The sequence below is a fragment of the Podarcis muralis genome, chromosome 18 (genome assembly GCF_964188315.1).
Source record: "Podarcis muralis chromosome 18, rPodMur119.hap1.1, whole genome shotgun sequence".
In the NCBI taxonomy this organism is placed as follows: Eukaryota; Metazoa; Chordata; class Lepidosauria; order Squamata; family Lacertidae; genus Podarcis; species Podarcis muralis.
In genome coordinates, this window is record NC_135672.1 from 7593963 (window position 1) to 7614825 (window position 20863).

General features: G+C 47.4%; 1 protein-coding gene across 1 annotated transcript in view; it reads right to left on the reverse strand.

Moving 5' to 3' along the window:
- The window catches only part of MAP2K2 (mitogen-activated protein kinase kinase 2), a 36034-nt gene extending 24657 nt beyond the window's left edge, over nt 1-11377 (reverse strand). Inside the window, exon 1 of the mRNA XM_028713290.2 lies at nt 11103-11377. Coding sequence (XP_028569123.1) covers nt 11103-11200 — 98 coding nt within the window. The 5' untranslated portion in view covers nt 11201-11377. The remainder of the gene's footprint in view (nt 1-11102) is intronic.
- Nucleotides 11378-20863: the final 9486 nt, after the last annotated feature.

Sequence of the window (20863 nt, forward strand, 5' to 3'; positions counted from 1 at the left end):
CCTAAGAAGCAGCCCTCAACTCCATTGCCTGGGCTTCCTGATCAGATCTCACTTTCTACACCAACTGCCTCCCCCAGAAAATCTGATTCTCTGAAGTCGGAATGCAAAGCCTACATTTGGATCCCTGGAAACGATTCTCGCTCCAAGGCAACCCTCTTCAATGTACCCAGCCCCTCTGCCAAAGCTAACCCTTCATCACACTCATGACAACTCTCTAGACAAGCATTTCCCACATAATCCTCTCTTAGGAACCTATAAAGCTACCTTGTACTGAGTCAGACTATTGGTCTATCTGGCTCAATATTGTCCTGACTGGTAGCAGAAGCATAGGATTTCAGCCCGACCTGAAGCCTGAACCCAGGACCTTCTGTATGCAAGTCAGAGATGCTCTACCTCTGTGGTATGGTCCTTGCCTTCAACTCACTTTTTGACTTCCTCTACCCCATTTCCATTTCCTCATGCGAAAGGCTGGACTGGATGAATCCCAAACTGGAATTAAGATAGCCGGAAGAAATATCAACAACCTCAGATATGCAGATGACACAACTTGGATGGCAAAAAGTGAGGAGGAATTAAAAAACCTCTTAATGAGGGTAAAAGAGGAGAGTGCAAAATATGATCTGAAGCTCAACATAAAAAAAAACGAAGAGCATGGCCACTGGTCCCATCACCTCCTGGCAAATAGAAGGGGAAGAAATGGAGGCAGTGAGAGATTTTACTTTCTTGGGCTCCATGATCACTGCAGATAGTGACAGCTGTCACAAAATTAAGACACCTGCTTCTTGGGAGAAAAGCAATGACAAACCTAGACAGCATCTTAAAAAGCAGAGACATCACCTTGCCAACAAAGGCCCGTATAGTTAAAGCTATGGTTTTCCCAGTAGTGATGTATGGAAGTGAGAGCTGGACCATAAAGAAGGCTGATCGCTGAAGAATGGGTGCTTTTGAATTACCGTATTTTTCGTCCCATAGGATGCACCTAGTTTTTTGGGGGGAAATAAAGGGGGGGGATTTCCTTTATTTCCCCCCCAAAACCAGGTCGGGGAAACCAAACCAGGTCGGGGAACAGCGGTATGGCGGCGCTCCGCCTCCCCACTGTCCCCCGAGCTTGTGGGGCTGGCGCTGGGGAGAAGCGCGCTTCTCCCCAGCGCCAGCCTCCAAACCAGGTTGAGGAACAGCGGGATGGTGCGCACCGACCCCTCTCGCTCTCCAAGCTTCAGCGAAAGCCTGCATTCGCCCCATAGGACGCACACAGATTTTCCCTTCATTTTTGGAGGGGAAAAAGTGCGTCCTATAGGGCGAAAAATACGGTATGCTGCTGGAGGAGACTCTTGAGAGTCCCATGGACTGCAAGATCATATCCATTCTGAAGGAAATCAGCCCTGAGTGCTCACTGGAAGGACAGATCCTGAGGCTGAGGTTCCAATACTTTGGGCACCTCATGAGAAGAGGATTCCCTGGAAAAGACCCTGATGCTGGGAGAAGTTGAGGGCACAAGGAGAAGGGGACGAGAGAGGATGAGATAGTTGGACAGCGTTCTTGAAGCTACCATCATGAGTTTGACCAAATTGCGGGAGGCAGTGAAAGACAGGAGTGCCTGGTGTGCTCTGGTCCAGGCGGTCATGAAGAGTCGGACATGACTAAACAACAATGAAGCCATTTCTCGGGACTGTGGCCGCTGTTGCCTGCTGACAGCTTCGAGGAGCTGCAGGTAACAGCTGAGTACAGAGTAAGGACCAAAGGTGGATAAAAGACCCCAGAAGGAGCACTACCCAGAGATACTACCCCCTCCCCTAACACCCCATACGCTCCACAGTAGGAATTATATAGACCAGGCAGTCCAAAGTTTGTTTTGGGCGCCTAATCCGGCCCTTTGGTTATCAGTTTAGCTGTAAGTTATCAGGGTAGCTGTAAGTTATGAAAAGCAGGGCTTTTCCTTCATTTTCATTGTGATTAAATGCCTGCCATATCACAATAAAACAAAAAATGCAAAAGTTTAACCAGGTAAAAACATACTACGAATGAGATCTTTTTCACTGACCAAGACCTTTTAAGATACGCACAAAAGACATTATTACCATTATTATCTTGACCCCTAAGCAGTTTAAATGGACGAGTAATGTTTACAATGCAATGTTCCACAAGGTTTGACACCATTGGTCTACAGAGAAGTCCTGAACTGTTTTCCAATGACAAGTTATAGCAGATGAAAAGCAAGGCCTTTTCTATTACTGTGCCCTCCTACCTAAGGTCGCTCATTCCGCCAACTTACTCCAGTAAGCTTCTAAAAAAAAGGAAGAAAAAGAAACTGAAATCCTAAGAACGTACGAAGCTATCTTACACTGAGCTAGGCCACAGGTCCATCTAAATCAGGCATAGGCAACCTCGGCCCTCTAGATGTTTTTGGGACTACAACTCCCATCATCCCTTGCAAACAGGACCAGTGGTCAGGGATGATGGGAATTGTAGCCCCAAAACATCTGGAGGGCCGAGGTTGCCTATGCCTGATCTAGCTAATACAACCCCAGGGCTGGGAACCTGTGGCCCTCCAGATCTTGCTGGACTCCAACTTCCATCAAGCTTAGTCAGCATGGCTAATGGTCAGGTAGGATGGGAGCAGACCCTGTGACCACCATCTGAGGCCCTTCATCACGTGACCCCTCCACAAAAGGGGGCGGCAGTGGCTCCCCATTTGTGGAATGCTCTTCCTAGGGAAGCTCACCCGGTACCTTCATTACGTATCTTTAGGCACTAGGCAAAAAGAGTCCTTTACTCCCAGGGCTTTGATTAATTAAACCACCTATGGTCTTTTAAGGGATGCGGGTGGCGCTGTGGGTAAAAGCCTCAGCGCCTAGGGCTTGCCGATCGAAAGGTCGGCGGTTCGAATCCCCGCGGCGGGGTGCGCTCCCGTTGTTCGGTCCCAGCGCCTGCCAACCTAGCAGTTCGAAAGCACTCCCGGGTGCAAGTAGATAAATAGGGACCGCTTACTAGCGGGAAGGTAAACGGCGTTTCCGTGTGCTGCTCTGGCTCGCCAGAGCAGCGATGTCACGCTGGCCACGCGACCCGGAAGTGTCTGCAGACAGCGCTGGCCCCCGGCCTCTTGAGTGAGATGGGCGCACAACCCTAGAGTCTGTCAAGACTGGCCCGTGCGGGAAGGGGTACCTTTACCTTTACCTTTTCATGGCCTTTTAACTGCCCTTTGCTCCTTGGATGAAGGGCGGTATAGAAATTTAAGAAATAATAAACAAAATAAGGCTCTACAAGGTATTCTACATCAACTGGCAGCAGCTCTCCATGGTAATATTTCCTATTCCTACCCAGAAAGATCAGGTGTAGTACCCAGGATACTCAACATACAAAGCATGTGCTCTACCACTGAACCATGTCCTCAGAGCAAACACCACTAAACTCAGAGGGACCAGTGTCAGAAACTCGATATAGACTCTAATCACCAAATGGCACCTTAAACCTAGGTTACGGTTGCCATAATGGAATGTCTAGTCGCTTTTTTTCCTTTTACGATCAAGTTATTTGTTGTTGTTGTTAATTTCATTTCTATACTGCTTTATATTTTACAGAACAAATCTTAAAGTGGTGGACGACACAGTAAAACATCAAATAAAACCATCCAAAATGCAACAAGCCTGAAGGAAAATATTTCAGAGCCTTCTCTAAGGCACATGTTGCTTTCCCCAGCTGCCAACCTGGCACCCAGAGACCTCCATGTGGTCGCAACTGGACTCATGCCAGTCACAAAACACACCTGGCGCTTGGCTAGTTTCTAACACTGGGTGAGACACACCTCTAAGAAAGAATGTGTGAAATTACACTGTTAAGAAAGCCCTTCTGTTCCAAAAGGTAGAGCAGGGTGCAACTGTGTGTGCCTTATCTGGTTGCTCTCATCAATGCTATTCTTTTGGCTTCACTACTGCTGGCTGTTAAAACTGTAAAATAGATACAGCATTAATGCAAAATGTCCTGGTGGCCTGTTAAGAGAGTAGAAAGGCAGTAAATCCATCTTAAAATTAAAATAAACTCCCTCTCCCCCTCTGCCAAAGGAAGAATGGAGAAACGAGAAAGTAGACAGTACATTTCAAGCCAGCCTCCCAGTGGATCCTAGTCATTTGCTCTTAGGTTATCTGTTCCTGTACATTTTTCACGTCCTCTTGCAACTTACATAAAAGACTTGCTGGTTTAAGCGTTACATTACCTTAATTCTCAGCACTCCCCACTGTGTTACCTTCTAACCCCATCCCTGCAAGGTACCCATCTATCCAGCTCTCTTTTAACACCACTCCCTCTTCAATCTGAGCCACCCTTCCCAGAGGGCTATACTGGGCCTCTCACACATCTCTCTACACCTCTACTAATGAACTCCATGACACCCTTTTAACCACAACCTTTCCAAAGAAACTACCTTACAACTAGGTCATACCATTGCTCAGTTTTTGCCTGCAGCCACTGACAGAGGCTCTCCAGAATTTCAGACAGGGGACATTCCCAGCCTCACTTGGGGATTGAACCGTCCTACTTGGCAATGCAGATCCTGCCCTCTCTTAGCCAACGCTACCAATCCATTCTCTTCCCCACACTTTCTTCCTCGTGTGAATTTGCTCCTTCAAACGTTTAATCAGAGAACTGTAGCACTGGAAGGGACCCCTAAGGGCCTTCCAGTCTAATGCAATGAAAGGAATCCTGTCCCTGGGTGGGCACAAACCACCAACCTTCTGGTTTAACAGCCAGATGCCCTGACCCATTGTGACCTGGGAGACCTGGATCAGAGCGGATGCTTGCCTGGAATGATAAACTCTCATAAAGAAAACCTCTTCCAGCTCCCCTCCTTCCATTCACTGCCTTCCCTCTGCCTCAGTTCTGTTAACATGCAACCCACCCCCCAAACTATTCAGAAACACATGCCATTTCAACACCAGTAGCACTAAGAATAGGTGCCCTTTAAACGCCAATCATCATTCAACCCAAACCCTGGTCTCTTCCATATATGGATTCCTCTTTAAGGCTGCGATCCTATACACACTTACTTGGGAATAAGTCCAACTGAATATAGCACAAACGTCTCTCTCCCAGAAGCCCCTCCCCGGTTCATTGCCTCAGCTGCTTTCCCCCTCCCTCATGTACAGTAACACTTTAAGAACGTGATCCGTGTGGGAGGTGGGTTCGCAACCCGCAGCGCCGCGTCTGCGAAGATCGCAATTCGGCGCTTCTGCGCATGCGCAAAGCACGATTTAGCGCTTCCGCGCCAAAACCCGGAAGTAACCCGTTTCGGTACTTCCGGGTTAGGCGCGGTGCGCAACCCGAAAACACACAACCTGAAGCGTCTGTAACCCGAGGTATGACTGTATTATCAATGCTACTAACAAAAAGTTTCCCTCCCACCCCCACATATAGATATTTTCCCCTCTGTCTCTTCTAGTTACACCTGCTCATTAATCGTCTCCTCTTACATTCCACAGCCATCCCAACACCACTAATAACAACAATCCCATCTCAAGCCCCTCCAATCGTTGATGTCCCTTTCCAGACCACCTGCCCACATGGACCCCCTGCCCCCATCTCCCAGCTGCTCTTCTTGCTCAATTATTCAACATCTAGCTCAGTAATAATAACACCCTTAACAGTAAAAATAAAATAAAAATTGCTTTGTATGATTCATCTTTCTTTGTAATTTTATGTGCACTACTAAGAAGAGTTAAAGATTAAGCAGTCACTTTGCAGTAAATGAAATTGCAACCTTTCAGTCAAAGCCCCCTTCATCCGCTCTTGCCCAGATCTCCTTCTCCCTTCCATAAATGGAATCCCCCTTTAAAGTCACATGCTCTTAAGAGACATACTTCTCCTTTCCAGCTGCCTACCTTAATAAAGTATTGTTCTTGAGTTGCATCCAGTGACAGCCCTACTCAAGAGTAAAAGGTAAAGGTACCCCTGCCCGTACGGGCCAGTCTTGACAGACTCTGGGGTTGTGCGCCCATCTCACTCTAGAGGCCGGGGGCCAGCGCTGTCCGGAGACACTTCTGGGTCTCGTGGCCAGCGTAACGTCGCTGCTCTGGCGAGCCAGCGCAGCACACGGAACGCCGTTTACCTTCCCGCTAGTAAGCGGTCCCTATTTATCTACTTGCACCCGGGGGTGCTTTCGAACTGCTAGGTTGGCAGGCGCTGGGACCGAGCAGCGGGAGCGCACCCTGCCGCGGGGATTCGAACCGCCGACCTTTCGATCGGCAAGCCCTAGGCGCTGAGGCTTTTACCCACAGCGCCACCCGCATCCCTTGTACTCAAGAGTAGACCCATTGAAAATAATAGGCATGGCTAACTTAGGTTTATTCATTTCAATGGGTCTACCCTGAGTAGGACTTAGTTGCATGCAACCCACTGATAACACTAATACTACTTACGTGGCTCAAGGCTCCAATAGCTCTTCCCATATGAACTGACCTGGACCTTGTGATTGTTATCTTAGGAGGTCTGGAGCACAACAACAGAATGGGGCCTTTTCATTGGTGGCTCCCCACTTATGGAACGCTCTCCCCAGGGATGTTTGCCTGGTGCCATCATGACATAGCTTTAGGCGCAAGGCGAAAAAACATTTCTTTTTTGCCAGGCGTTTGGCCTCCTTGCTTGCCAACAAAGGTCCGTATAGTTAAAGCCATGGTTTTCCCAGTAGCGATGTATGGAAGTGAGAGCTGGATCATAAAGAAGGCTGATCGCCAAAGAATGGATGCTTTTGAATTCTGGTGCTGGAGGAGACTCTTGAGAGTCCCATGGACTGCAAGAAGATCAAACGCATCCATTCTTAAGGAAATCAGCCCTGAGTGCTCACTGGAAGGACAGATCGTGAAGCTGAGGCTCCAGTACTTTGGCCACCTCATGAGAAGAGAAGACTCCCTGGAGAAGACACTGATGCTGGGAAAGATGGAGGGCACAAGGAGAAGGGGGCGACAGAGGACGAGATGGTTGGATAGTGTTTTCAAGGTTACCAGCATGAGTTTGACCAAACTGCGGGAGGCGGTGGAAGACAGGAGTGCCTGGCGTGCTCTGGTCCATGGGGTCACGAAGAGTCGGACACGACTAAACGACTAAACAACAACAACAACATTGGCTTCCTTGAGTGAGCGGGATGTTTCAATCTTGCCGTTTAACAGGGATGGTCTTTTAGATGTTTCTGTGTTGCGCTAGCTTTAATGTGCGTGTTTGTTTGCTTACATAATGTCAGTCGCTTTGAGTTACCTCAGTAAAAAAGCAACCAGTAAATAAAAAATAAAATAAAATAAAATACCTAGAGTTTTGGACCCAAAGGCCTACAAGCAATTTACAACAACACATTTAAGAACATAAACACAAAGACACCAGGCCATTAAGTAGTGTTTAAAGCCCTAAACTCCTCAAATTCTTGAAAGATCGCCTCCTTCCCCACAGACCTATTGGGTCCTAAGACTGGCAGAGGATGCCCCCTTGATTACTCCTCTGCCCTCAGAAGCCCAAGGTGGTGGCAACAGGCAGGAGATGGCATTTTCTGTGGAAACCCCTCCCAAGTTGTGCAACTCTTGAGGGGCGTGTGGCAACGTCACTTTAGTTGTTCTTATTTTTATCTGTAAGCTGCCTTGAGTTTCCTGCCAGAGAAAAGGGTGCAGATAATAACTATTATTATTATTATTATTATTATTATTATTATTATTATTATTATTTCCCCTCTCGGTTTTAACATGATTCTCAGATACAGAAATTCAATTATTTATTAATTAATCGATCTATGTGGCAGGGGACAGCAGTGGCGGTTGTCTGTTTGGTTGCAAGTCACATTGGGTTGCCCTAAGCAGCCAACAAATTCATAGAATCATAGAGTTGGAATAGACCACAAGGGCCATCGAGTCCAACCCCCTGCCAAGCAGGAAACACCACCAGAGCACTCCTGACATATGGTTGTCAAGCCTCTGCTTAAAGACCTCCAAAGAAGGAGACTCCACCACACTCCTTGGCAGCAAATTCCACTGTCAAACAGCTCTTACTGTCAGGAAGTTCTTCCTAATGTTTAGGTGGAATCTTCTTTCTTGTAGTTTGGATCCATTGCTCCGTGTCCGCTTCTCTGGAGCAGCAGAAAACAACCTTTCTCCCTCCTCTATATGACATCCTTTTATATATTTGAACATGGCTATCATATCACCCCTTCACCTCCTCTTCTCCAGGCTAAACATGCCCAGCTCCCTTAGCCGTTCCTCATAAGGCATCGTTTCCAGGCCTTTGACCATTTTGGTTGCCCTCCTCTGGACACGTTCCAGTTTGTCAGTGTCCTCCTTGAACTGTGGTGCCCAGAACTGGACACAGTACTCCAGGTGAGGTCTGACCAGAGCAGAATACAGTGGCACTATTACTTCCCTTGATCTAGATGCTATACTCCTATTGATGCAGCCCAGAATTGCATTGGCTTTTTTAGCTGCCGCGTCACACTGTTGGCTCATGTCAAGTTTGTGGTCAACCAAGACTCCTAGATCCTTTTCACATGTACTGCTCTCAAGCAAGTAATCGTAACAATCTAGTTTTTGGTAAATGCTGAAGCCTCACCTCTTCTGACCCAGCTTTTGGCACCTGAGGTACGTATTTATAAAGACATGCTTTCTTTCTGAGATTGCTATGTTGTTTTAAAACATTGTGCAACATTGTGCTTTTCATCTTAGTGCTGTCTTTTAGTTGCTGTAACCAGCCCCAGGACTTTAAAGGGAAGGGCGGATAATAATAATAATTATTATTCCCACAAGCGCCCACCCTTCCTCCCTCAGTCTAACACCCCCACACCCTTTATTCCCTTTCCTAGACCTCCTCTTCCCCACCTCTGCATCCCCACACCCTACTTTTATATGTATTTTATATGTATTTATATGTATTTCTTCCCACGATCGCAATGCACTTTAAAAAAAACAACCACACACAACACCTTGTGTAACGTTGTGTGCTTTCATGGAAGCGTTATGCTTTTCAGTTGCTGCAACCTGCCCTGAGACCGTACGGGGGAAGGGTGGGCAATAATAATAATAATAATAATAATAATAATAATAATAATAATAATAATAATATATTTATTTATACCCCGCCCATCTGGCTGGGTTTCCCCAGCCACTCTGGGCGGCTTCCAACTGAATATTAAAAACAATACAGCATTAGACATTAAAAACTTCCCTAAAGAGGGCTGCCTTCAGTTGTCTTTTAAAAGTAAAATAGGTGTTTATTGCCTTGACATCTGCTGGGAGGGCGTTCCACAGGGCAGGCGCCACTACCGAGAAGGCCCTCTGCCTGGTTCCCTGTAATCTTACTTCTCGCAATGAGGGGACTGCCAGAAGGCCCTCGGAGCTGGACCTCAGTGTCCAGGCTGAACGATGGGGGTGGAGACGCTCCTTCAGGTATACAGGACTGAGGCCATTTAGGGCTTTAAAGGTCAGCACCAACACTTTGAATTGTGCTCGGAAACGTACTGGGAGCCAATGAAGGTCTTTCAGGACCGGTGTTATGTGGTCCCAGCGGCCACTCCCAGTCACCAGTCTAGCTGCCGCATTCTGGATTAATTGCAGTTTCCGGGTCACCTTCAAAGGTAGCCCCATGTAGAGCGCATTGCAGTAGTCCAAGCGGGAGATAACCAGAGCATGCACCACTCTGGTGAGACAGTCCACGGGCAGGTAGGGTCTTAGCCTGCGTACCAGATGGAGCTGGTAGACAGCTGCCCTGGACACAGAATTAACCTGCGCCTCCATGGACAACTGTGAGTCCAAAATGACTCCCAGGCTGCGCACCTGGTCCTTCAGGGGCACAGTTACCCCATTCAGGACCAGGGAATCCCCCACACTATACATTATTTCTATGCCTTCATCCTAGACCACGGGGCGCTTTGCAATATATACATATAACACATACCCTAGCAAATCACAAAAACAATTACACCCCCCCCCCAAAAAAAACCCCAACCACTTTAAACAGATGATTTGATGAGCCAAAGGTTGTGGGAGAATCCTAGAATTGTAGAGATGGAAGGGTCACCCAGCCCAACCCCCTTGCAATGCAGGAATGAAGAAGAATGTTTTTGGCTGGCACCTAAATATATGCAAAGAGCCTCTCTGGGAAGAGCATCCCACAAGCTATTATTATTATTATTACTAATAATAAGTCAGTCTTATTCCCCCTCCCCCACGCTCCCTGCCTTAATAATAATAATTCAGTCTAACACCCTCTTCCCCCACACCTTGCCATAATAATAATTCAGTATAACACCCCTCCCCCGCCTTAATAATAATAAATCAGTATAACACCCCTCCCCCTGCTTTAATAATAATGATAATAATAGTAATTCAGTCTAACACCCCGCCTCCTGCTTTAATAACAATAATAAATCAGTATAACACCCCTCCCCAGCTTTAATAATAATAATAATTCAGTATAACACCCCCTCCCCCTGCCTTAATAATAACTCAGTCTTACACCCCCTCCCCACACACACCATGCCTTAATAATAATTCAGTATAACACCCCTCCCAATGCCTTAATAATAATAATAATAATAATAATAATAATTCAGTATAACACCCCTCCCAATGCCTTAATAATAATAATAATAATAATTCAGTATAACACCCCTCCCAATGCCTTAATAATAATAATAATAATAATTCAGTATAACACCCCTCCCAATGTCTTAATAATAATAATAATAATAATAATTCAGTATACCACCTCCTCCCCCGGCTTAATAATAATAATAATAATTCAGTATAACACCCCCTCCCCCTGCCTCAATAATAATAATAATAATAATAATTCAGTATAACACCCCCTCCCCCTGCCTCAATAATAATAATTCAGTATAACACCCTCTCCCCCTGCCTTAATAATAATAATAATAATAATAGTAATAATTCAGTATAACACCCCTCCCAATGTCTTAATAATAATAATAATAATAATTCAGTCTAACACCCTTCCCCCCCCCAGCCTGCCTTCCCTTTCCTAGACCTCCCCTCGCCCCCTTCCGCCTCCCAGCCCCACTTCCAAAGGCCCCCGCCCCTCGGAGACCCCTCCCGCTTCCCTCCCCGCCTCCGCCCCGCACTCACTCGGAGCCGTCGCCCTCCCCGCCTGTGGGGCTGGGCCCTTCGGCGATGGTGGGGGTGATGTTGAGGGCCGGCGGCACCAGCTTCCTCTTGGCCGGCATGGCGGCGGCGGCGGCGGCGGCGGCCTTCTTCCTCAGCGAGGGCCTCGCCTCAGTCGCGGCGTCGCCGTCGTCATCCCCCGGCTCGGCGAGCTACGCGAGGCCGAGGCTGCGCGTGAGGCCTAGCTGCGCTCCCAAGCCCGGCCCTTCAGGGGAACGCGGAGCTGGGGTGGGAGGGGGAGGAGGAGGAGGAGGGGCGTGGCCAAAGGGAGAGGAGGAGGAGAGGGACGGCCGCCCCACCACACGCCCACGCCCCATTGGGCGAGCTCCGCCAGCCCTCTCCTCCGATTGGGCGGCGCCGGGGCGCCCCCGGGCCCCATTGGTCGGTTCGGTTCGGCAGCGCACGCGCAGGACGGTGCCCGCCAACGGGATTGGCTGCTGCTGCGTTTGAGGTCGCAACGCCTACCCTTTTTCCTTTTTCTTTCCCCCGCCCACAGCCCGCTTTGATTGGTTAGGCGTTTGTACCCGAAGTCCTAGAACGCGTGCGTGCGTACATGGGACGTACGGCAGGGTCCTGGGGGAAGGCGGCGTAAAGGAAATCTCGCGAGAGCCGACCGGAGAAAGATTGGTTTCGAGACGGGAAAGAGCGGCGCATGCGCGTGGGTGGGCGTGCGGGAAAGAAAAATGGGCGGGAAAATTATTGGCCGTAGGGGTGATTGAGAGAAAGAGAATTATCTCATCTCGGTAATGGCCGGGAAGCAGCCAAAGTCCAAGCACCCAAAACACTTATCAAAGGCCCTACTATGAATAAATAAGAGCACCTCTGAGGCTGTGCAGAGTGCATTTTCCCCTCACCAATGAGTTTCACTGAGGTAACTTTAAGAGGCTGCGTCTTCCCCCAAAGGATTGTGGGAACTGTAGTTTGCCCCACACAGAATGACAGCTCCCAGCAGCTTAGACAGACTACAGTTCCCAGGATTCCTTGGGGCAGGCCACGTTTTTTTAAGTATGGAGAGAAATTTCTTTTTTTAAAAAAGATATTTATTAAAAGTTTAACAATTACAAAAAAAGAAAAAGAAAGACAATAAGAAGTTACAATACATCAAAAAATAAAAAGCAAAATAAAAAAAAATACAGCACAACAATAAAGAGAAAGAACAAAAACATTTAAGAACAAAAACATTTAAAAACACATCCAGTATTTCCATATCTTTGTCTTTCATTTACTTGTTTCATCGACCTCCTCGCACCTCCCTTTTTTGTATTCTAATTCAAATTAGCTATTTCAGCAAATCCTTTCCATCTTTCTCAATTTTTGTTCTATAATTTACCTTAACCCAATCTGACCTTAAATTTTACATTTAGAGAGAAATTTCAATAGGACTGCTTCGATTATAACTAAGGTCATAAATATATTTTAAGCTCATGGCATCCCTCTTCCCCCAAAGTCTCCTGGGAAATGTATTTTATCCATCACAGAGCTACAATTCCCAGCACCCGGAGCAAACTACATTTCCCAAGGTTTTCACCCAGGAGAATCGGGAGAAATTACAGTATGTGCAAATGTAAATGGTCTATTGCTCCGTTTGTGGAGAACAGCAAAGTGTGGGCTTTTTGCTGCCAAAATATGGAAATCTTTTGCCAAATGTTGGCGCTGGTTTGGAGCAAATTGGGTGATGCTGGGATTTTGGGGTGACCCTATGATACCCCTGGGTTTGAGGGTTTATAGTTCCATTTGCGGGGCGTTGCAAAATGTGGAGCTTTTCCTGCAAAAAGCTGCAAAACTTTTGCCAACCTTTGGTGCCAGTTTCGAGTGAAATGGGCAACATTGGGTTTTGGGGTGTTAGCTACGAACCCGTTTGATGCATCAATGACTCCTTTTGTGGGGCGCTGCAAAATGTGGGGCTTTTGCTGCAATAAGCTGCAAAACCTTTGTCAAAGTTTGGCGCCAATTTCAAGTGAATCAGGCGATGTTGGTTTTTGGGGTGTTAGCTACGAACCCCAGCTTGATGCATCAATTACTCCTTTTGTGGGGCGCTGCAAAATGTTTTGCTGCAAAAAGCTGCAAAACTTTTGTCAAAGTTTGGCACCGATTTTGAATGAATCAGGTGACATAGGGTTTTGGGGTGTTAGCTACGAACCCCACTTTGATGCATCAATGACTCCTTTTGTGGGGCGCTGCAAAATGTGGGGCTTTTGCTGCAAAAAGCTGCAAAACTTTTGCCAACCTTTGGCGCCAGTTTCGAGTGAATCGGGCAACGTTGGGTTTTGGGGTGTTAGCTATGAACCCCAGTTTGATGCGTCAATGACTCCTTTTGTGGGGCGCTGCAAAACGTGGAGCTTTTCCTGCAAAAAGCTGCAAAACTTTTGTCAACCTTTGGCGCAGGTTTCGAGTGAAACGGGCAACGTTGGGTTTTGGGGTGTTAGCTACGAACCCCACTTTGATGCATCAATGACTCCTTTTGTGGGGCGCTGCAAGATGTGGGGCTTTTGCTGCAACAAGCTGCAAAACTTTTGCCAACCTTTGGTGCCAGTTTCGAGTGAAACGGGCAACGTTGGGTTTTGGGGTGTTAGCTGTGAACCCCAGTTTGATGCATCAATGACTCCTTTTGTGGGGCGCTGCAAGATGTGGGGCTTTTGCTGCAACAAGCTGCAAAACTTTTGCCAACCTTTGGTGCCAGTTTCGAGTGAATCGGGCAACGTTGGGTTTTGGGGTGTTAGCTATGAACCCCAGTTTGATGCGTCAATGACTCCTTTTGTGGGGCGCTGCAAAACGTGGAGCTTTTCCTGCAAAAAGCTGCAAAACTTTTGCCAACCTTTGGCGCAAGTTTCGAGTGAAATGGGCAACGTTGGGTTTTGGGGTGTTAGCTACGAACCCCACTTTGATGCATCAATGACTCATTTTGTGGGGCACTGCAAAATGTGGGGCTTTTGCTGCAAAAAGCTGCAAAACTTTTGCCAACCTTTGGCGCAAGTTTCGAGTGAAACGGGCAACGTTGGGTTTTGGGGTGTTAGCTACGAACCCCAGTTTGATGCATCAATGACTCCTTTTGTGGGGCGCTGCAAAATGTGGGGCTTTTGCTGCAAAAAGCTGCAAAACTTTTGCCAACCTTTCGCGCCAGTTTCGAGTGAATCAGGCAACGTTGGGTTTTGGGGTGTTAGCTATGAACCCCACTTTGATGCATCAATGACTCCTTTTGTGGGGCACTGCAAAATGTGGGGCTTTTGCTGCAAAAAGCTACAAAGCCTTTGTCAAAGTTTGGTGCCGATTTCGAGTGAATCAGGCGACATTGGGTTTTGGGGTGTTAGCTACAAACCCCAGTTTGATGCATCAGTTACTCCTTTTGTGGGGCACTGCAAAATGTGGGGCTTTTGCTGCAAAAACCTGCAAAAGTTTTGCCAACCTTTGGTGCCGGTTTCGAGTGAAACGGGCAACGTTAGGTTTTGGGGTGTTAGCTGTGAACCCCAGTTTGATGCATCAATGACTCCTTTTGTGGGGCACTGCAAAATGTGGGGCTTTTGCTGCAACAAGCTGCAAAACGTTTGCCAACCTTTGGGGCCGGTTTTGAGTGAAACGGGCAACGTTGGGTTTTGGGGTGTTAGCTATGAACCCCAGTTTGATGCGTCAATGACTCCTTTTGTGGGGCGCTGCAAGATGTGGGGCTTTTGCTGCAAAAAGCTGCAAAACTTTTGCCAACCTTTGGTTCCGGATTCGAGTGAAACGGGCAACGTTGGGTTTTGGGTTGTTAGCTGTGAACCCCAGTTTGATGCATCAATGACTCCTTTTGTGGGGCGCTGCAAGATGTGGGGCTTTTGCTGCAACAAGCTGCAAAACTTTTGCCAACCTTTGGTGCCAGTTTCGAGTGAATCGGGCAACGTTGGGTTTTGGGGTGTTAGCTATGAACCCCAGTTTGATGCGTCAATGACTCCTTTTGTGGGGCACTGCAAAATGTGGGTCTTTTGCTGCAAAGCGCTGCAAAACTTGGGGAGGAGTATGCAGTTATCTTCCACTGTACTTGGGGGCAGCAGGCTAGCAATAGAGGGCACAAGTGTAATAAACGAAAATCTGCCCTTATTCCCTTATGGTGACACAAGAGCCCTTATAGAGTCCTTTGTAGGTTCTCCATCGGTCGGAGAAAATAACAGAGGCCAACCAGAGAATATTGAGAAGCAAAGCAGCTCGTAAGCCCGATCTTTATTGAACTGTTGCAACAGGGTGACCCCTTCACAGGCAGGAGAAGGAGGAGGACCCAGAACCCAGGTGTGCCCGCCCTTATATAGACATTTTAAATTGCCCGCTCTGGAGTCCAAGACCACCCCCAGAAACTTCACACATACATCACAGAAAGGGGTGGTCTACAACAGAAAGCTGAGTGCTGTTTACCAGAAATTTGTTGTTTACCTCCTGTCTGGCAGGTTACCTGCTAATGGTCACTTGATTGGATACCCTGGGGAGCCTGGCTAGTCTTTTGTAATGATAAATACCGGTACTTAGTCACAGACTCACCGTATTCATACACAGACATACCCTTAAGACAGGATTTGTGAATGAAAAGACAAAGGGGAGGCTTTTCCATTTTTCTTGACCTTGCAGAGAAATCATTTGGTCAGTTGGGGAGTCAAAATGGTTTCTGGGCTGTTTTCCTGTGCTGCTTCAGACATGTAGTTTATATATTTATGTACGTGTTTGCTTGGTACATTTATGAACATTTATTATATATATAAGACCTTAATTTTTTTATTTCACAGGGAAGGCCACATGTCAATCTGTTCCCTCCCCGCACCTCAGCATCTGCCGCCTGAGGCGGCTGCTTCCCTCTACCTCATCATAGGGCCGGCTCTGGACCTAAATTACCAACAGTCCTAAATTACCAACAAGGCATTCTGAGGGAAATTGCAGCGTATCTGCCATAGGAAGCATCGTGCTCACTGCATTCTGTTCTTTCCTCTTGTTTTTTACCTCCTCGCCCATCTGCCAAGGCGTGTGCATGGCTCCCGGTCCCCATGACAGCCAAAAACTTCTCAGCCGCCTAAAAATAGGAAGAACAGAATGAACATTTCGCACTTGTCCCCTGCAAAATGCAATACTGGGTTTGCTAACAGATTGGCTAGCTGGTGAGCACAAATGTGCCCTCAGTATAAGAGAGAGACATGTTGTTTTTAAGACAGCATATTGAAAAGCAGAGACATCACCTTGCCAACAAAGGTCTGTATAGTTGAAGCTCTGGTTTTCCCAGTAGTGATGTATGGAAGTGAGAGCTGGACCATAAAGAAGGCTGATCGCCGAAGAATGGATGCTTTTGAATTCTGGTGCTGGAGGAGACTCTTGAGAGTCCCATGGACTGCAAGAAGATCAAACCTCTCCATTCTGAAGGAAATCAGCCCTGAGTGCTCACTGGAAAGACAGATCCTGAAGCTGAGGCTCCAAGACTTTGGCCACCTCATGAGAAAAGAAGACTCCCTGGAAAAGACCCTGATGTTGGGAAAGATGGAAGGCACAAGGAGAAGGGGGCGACAGAGGACGAGATGGTGGGACAGTGTTCTCGAAGCTACCAGCATGAGTTTGACCAAACTGCAGGAGGCAGTGGAAGACAGGAGTGCCTGGCATGCTCTGGTCCAGGGGGTCACGAAGAGTCGGACACGACTAAACGACTCAACAACAACAACATTGGAAAGACTATTTAAGGCAGCAGAGAGATGAGATGATCAGAGCCCCCCCCCCCCGAACTTGAAGCATGGGAAGTCCCAACAAAAAAATTATAATTTAGGCAGAACATTTGGACTATTTGATATGTATTTGTATACAGTGGTACCTCCAGTTATGTACGCTTCAGGTTACATACGCTTCAGGTTACAGACTCTGCTAACCCAGAAATAGTGCTTCAGGTTAAGAACTTTGCTTCAGGATGAGAACAGAAATCGTGCGGTAGCAGCAGGAGGCCCCATTAGCTAAAGTGGTGCTTCAGGTTATGAACAGTTTCAGGTTAAGAACGGACCTCCGGAACGAATTAAGTACTTAACCCAAGGTAAAGGTAAAGGGACCCCTGACCATTAGGTCCAGTCGTGGCCGACTCTGGGGTTGCGGCGCTCATCTCGCTTTATTGGCCGAGGGAGCCGGCGTACAGCTTCCGGGTCATGTGGCCAGCATGACTAAGCCTCTTCTGGCGAACCAGAGCAGCGCACGGAAACACTATTTACCTTCCCGCCGGAGTGGTACCTATTTATCTACTTGCACTTTGACGTGCTTTCGAACTGCTAGGTTGGCAGGATAACCCAAGGTACCACTGTAATTTGGAACATTCAATGTGATTTGATTGAATTGTTAAAATGGGAAACTTAATAAAAATGATTTCAAAACAAAACAGGACCCTGGACTAGATGGGCCATTGAGCTAATCCAGGAGGGCTATTCTTACGTTCTCAGGCACATTTTTTTAGCCAGCGGCTGTAGTCAACGAGAAGTAGGTCTTTCAAATGTTTGTTATCGCCGTGCTGTTAATATTTAAGCAATGTCAGCTTAACATGCGTAGAAACCCTTCAGGCTCAGAATGCCCTTTTTCAGATCATCAGGTTCCACAGGTGCCCTTCTCTCCCCAGCTGTTTCCCGCCCATCTCACCTGCGGCCATGATCCAGAGCTCAAGGTCAAGTCTCCCCGTAATCTCGATTCCTCTTGGAGAACGTCTGCGTAAAGCAGCTCGTGATCAGGGTGTGACGGGCAGGAGCAGGGGTGCAAGGGGCATCTGGCGTTGTCAGCGCCTGGTTATGCAACTATAATAAAAATGAAACCCACAGACTCCAGGAAGGAGACAGTCCTCTTTTTGTTATCGCTGGATTGGGCTTTTCCAATGACCGCACAACACCAGAGGAGGTGTAAATAGCAGGGGATGGAGCCACTGAGCCTCTGCAGGGTTGCGGTGGCGGTAAAAATAGTCTGTCAATATGGATTTTGTGGCAAGAGGGTAAAACACGGATGTTTAAACACTTATTTTCTTTTTTTAAATAGACACCTGTTGGGACACAGCAGGACAGGGAGGCAGGGACAGTCTCTTTTCTCTCTCTCTCTCTCTCTCTCTAATTTTTATTAGGTTTTCTGTTTTACAATTTAAAGGACTCATTTTTACATCCTTAAGATGTCAGTGACTTCCGTTCTTCTCTTTCCACGGTTCATTTTACATATCATAAGTGCCTGCATATTTTACAGAAACTACAGTGGTACCTCAGGTTAAGTACTTAATTCGTTCCGGAGGTCCGTTCTTAACCTGAAACTGTTCTTAACCTGAAGCACCACTTTAGCTAATGGGGCCTCCTGCTGCTGCTGCTGCCGCCGCGCCGCCGGAGCACGATTTCTGTTCTCATCCTGAAGCAAAGTTCTTAACCTGAAGCACTATTTCTGGGTTAGAGGAGTCTGTAACCTGAAGCGTATGTAACCTGAAGCGTATGTCACCTGAAGCGTATGTAACCTGAGGTACCACTGTATACCATTCAGTATGGGACATGGGTGGCGCTGTGGGTTAAACCACAGAGCCTAGGACTTGCCGATCAGAAGGTCGACGGTTCGAATCCCCATGACGGGGTGAGCTCCTGTTGCTCGGTCCCTGCTCCTGCCATCCTAGCAGTTCGGAAGCATGTCAAAGTGCAAGTACAGTGGTACCTCGGGTTACATACGCTTCAGGTTACATACGCTTCAGGTTACACACTCTGCTAACCCAGAAATAGTGCTTCAGGATAAGAACAGAAATCGTGCTCTGGTGGCACGACAGCAGCAGGAGGCCCCATTAGCTAAAGTGGTGCTTCAGGTTAAGAACAGTTTCAGGCTAAGAACAGACCTCCGGAACGAATTAAGTACTTAACCTGAGGTACCACTGTAGATTAAATAGGTACCGCTCCAGCGGGAAGGTAAATGGCGTTTCCGTGCACTGCTCTGGTTTGCCAGAAGCAGCTTAGTCATGCTGGCCACATGACCCAGAAGCTGTACGCCGGCTCCCTCAGCCAGTAAAGTGAGATGAGCGCCACAACCCCAGAGTCATTTGCAAATGGACTGAACTGTCAGGGGTCCTTTACCTTTACCTGTCTGCATGGCATCTTTTCACTTTGTCATGGCAAAGCTATGACTGGTATGCTGCCCTGATCCGGGGTCCCTCCAGACTGGTGAGCTGAATCTGCAACATGTTCTTGACACCTTAATGGTTTATTCTGCTTTCTTTGTGGTTCTGTGATTCCTTCATTAGTTGTTCTGTGATTTATTAGTTTTTCTGCCACTGAGCAACAGCCCTTCCCTTAAAATGTTTCCGCCCGGGAGCTAACCGGGCAACCTTTCGCGAAAGCGACAATTGCTAAAATCGTTAAAGTGCAAAAGACGCGGGACAAAAACAAACCGGAACATTTGCGGCGTAAAAAGCGATGAGATTTCAGCAAGACATTACAGAATCGGCACTGGATGGTAATGAAGCAGTGTGACTGCCCCAAAACCTTAGCAGCCTCAAACAGTATTAAAAGAGCGGTCCCAGGATCTCTTGGGTATGTGACGGCTGTGATAGGAATTTTGAGGTCTTGGATATATGGTAATGTTCATAAGTGTACCAACCAAGCACATACATACCATATTTTTCGCTCTATAAGACGCACCAGACCACAAGACGCACCTAGTTTTTGGAGGAGGAAAACAAGAAAAAAAATATTCTGAATCTCAGAAGCCAGAACAGCAAGAGGGATCGCTGCGCAGTGAAAGCAGCAATCCCTCTTGCCGTTGTGGCTTCTGGGATTGCTGCGCAGCCTGCATTCACTCCATAAGACGCACACACATTTCCCCTTACTTTTTAGGAGGGAAAAAGTGAGTCGTATAGAGCAAAAAATACGGTAGATCAGCACAGGAAGACCGACCTGGAACCATTTTGATTTCTAATCTGAGCAAATGTTTTCTCTGCAAGGTCAAAGTGGGAAACCTCTCCTTGTCTCTTTCCTCACAAATCCTGTCTTAAGGGCACATTTAAGATATGAATGGGGTGTGAGCCTGTGACCTGGCCCAGGAACTAAGTATTTATCATTACAAAAGACTGGCAAGGCTCCCCAGGAAATCCAATCTAGTAACCTGCCAGACAGGAGATAGTCAACATTCAAATTTCTGTTTTCGACCACCTTTTCTGTGATGTAGGTGTGATGTATCTGCGGGGTGGTCTTAGGTTACAGCCCTTCTGTGATGTATGTATGATGTTTCTGGGGGTGGTCTTGATCTTGTTGTTGTTTAGTCGCTTAGTCCTGTCCGACTCTTCGTGACCCCCTAGACCAGAGCACGCCAGGCACTCCTGTCTTCCACTGCCTCCCGCAGTTTGGTCAGACTCATGTTTGTGGCTTCGAGAACACTGTCCAACCATCTCGTCCTCTGTCGTCCCCTTCTCCTTGCGCCCTCCATCTTTCCCAACATCAGGGTCTTTTCCAGGGAGTCTTCTCTTCTCATGAGGTGAACAAAGTCTTGGAGCCTCAGATTCAAGATCTGTCCTTCCAGTGACCACTCAGGGCTGATTTCCTTCAGAATGGAGAGGTTTGATCTTCTTGCAGTCCACGGGACTCTCAAGAGTCTCCTCCAGCACCATAATTCAAAAGCATCAATTCTTCGGCAATCAGCCTTCTTTATGGTCCAGCTTTATGGTCTTGATCTACAGGATGGCAATTTCAAAAGTCTATATAAGGCCTTGCGCGCCATTGTTCTGGGTCCCTCCTCTCTCCTGC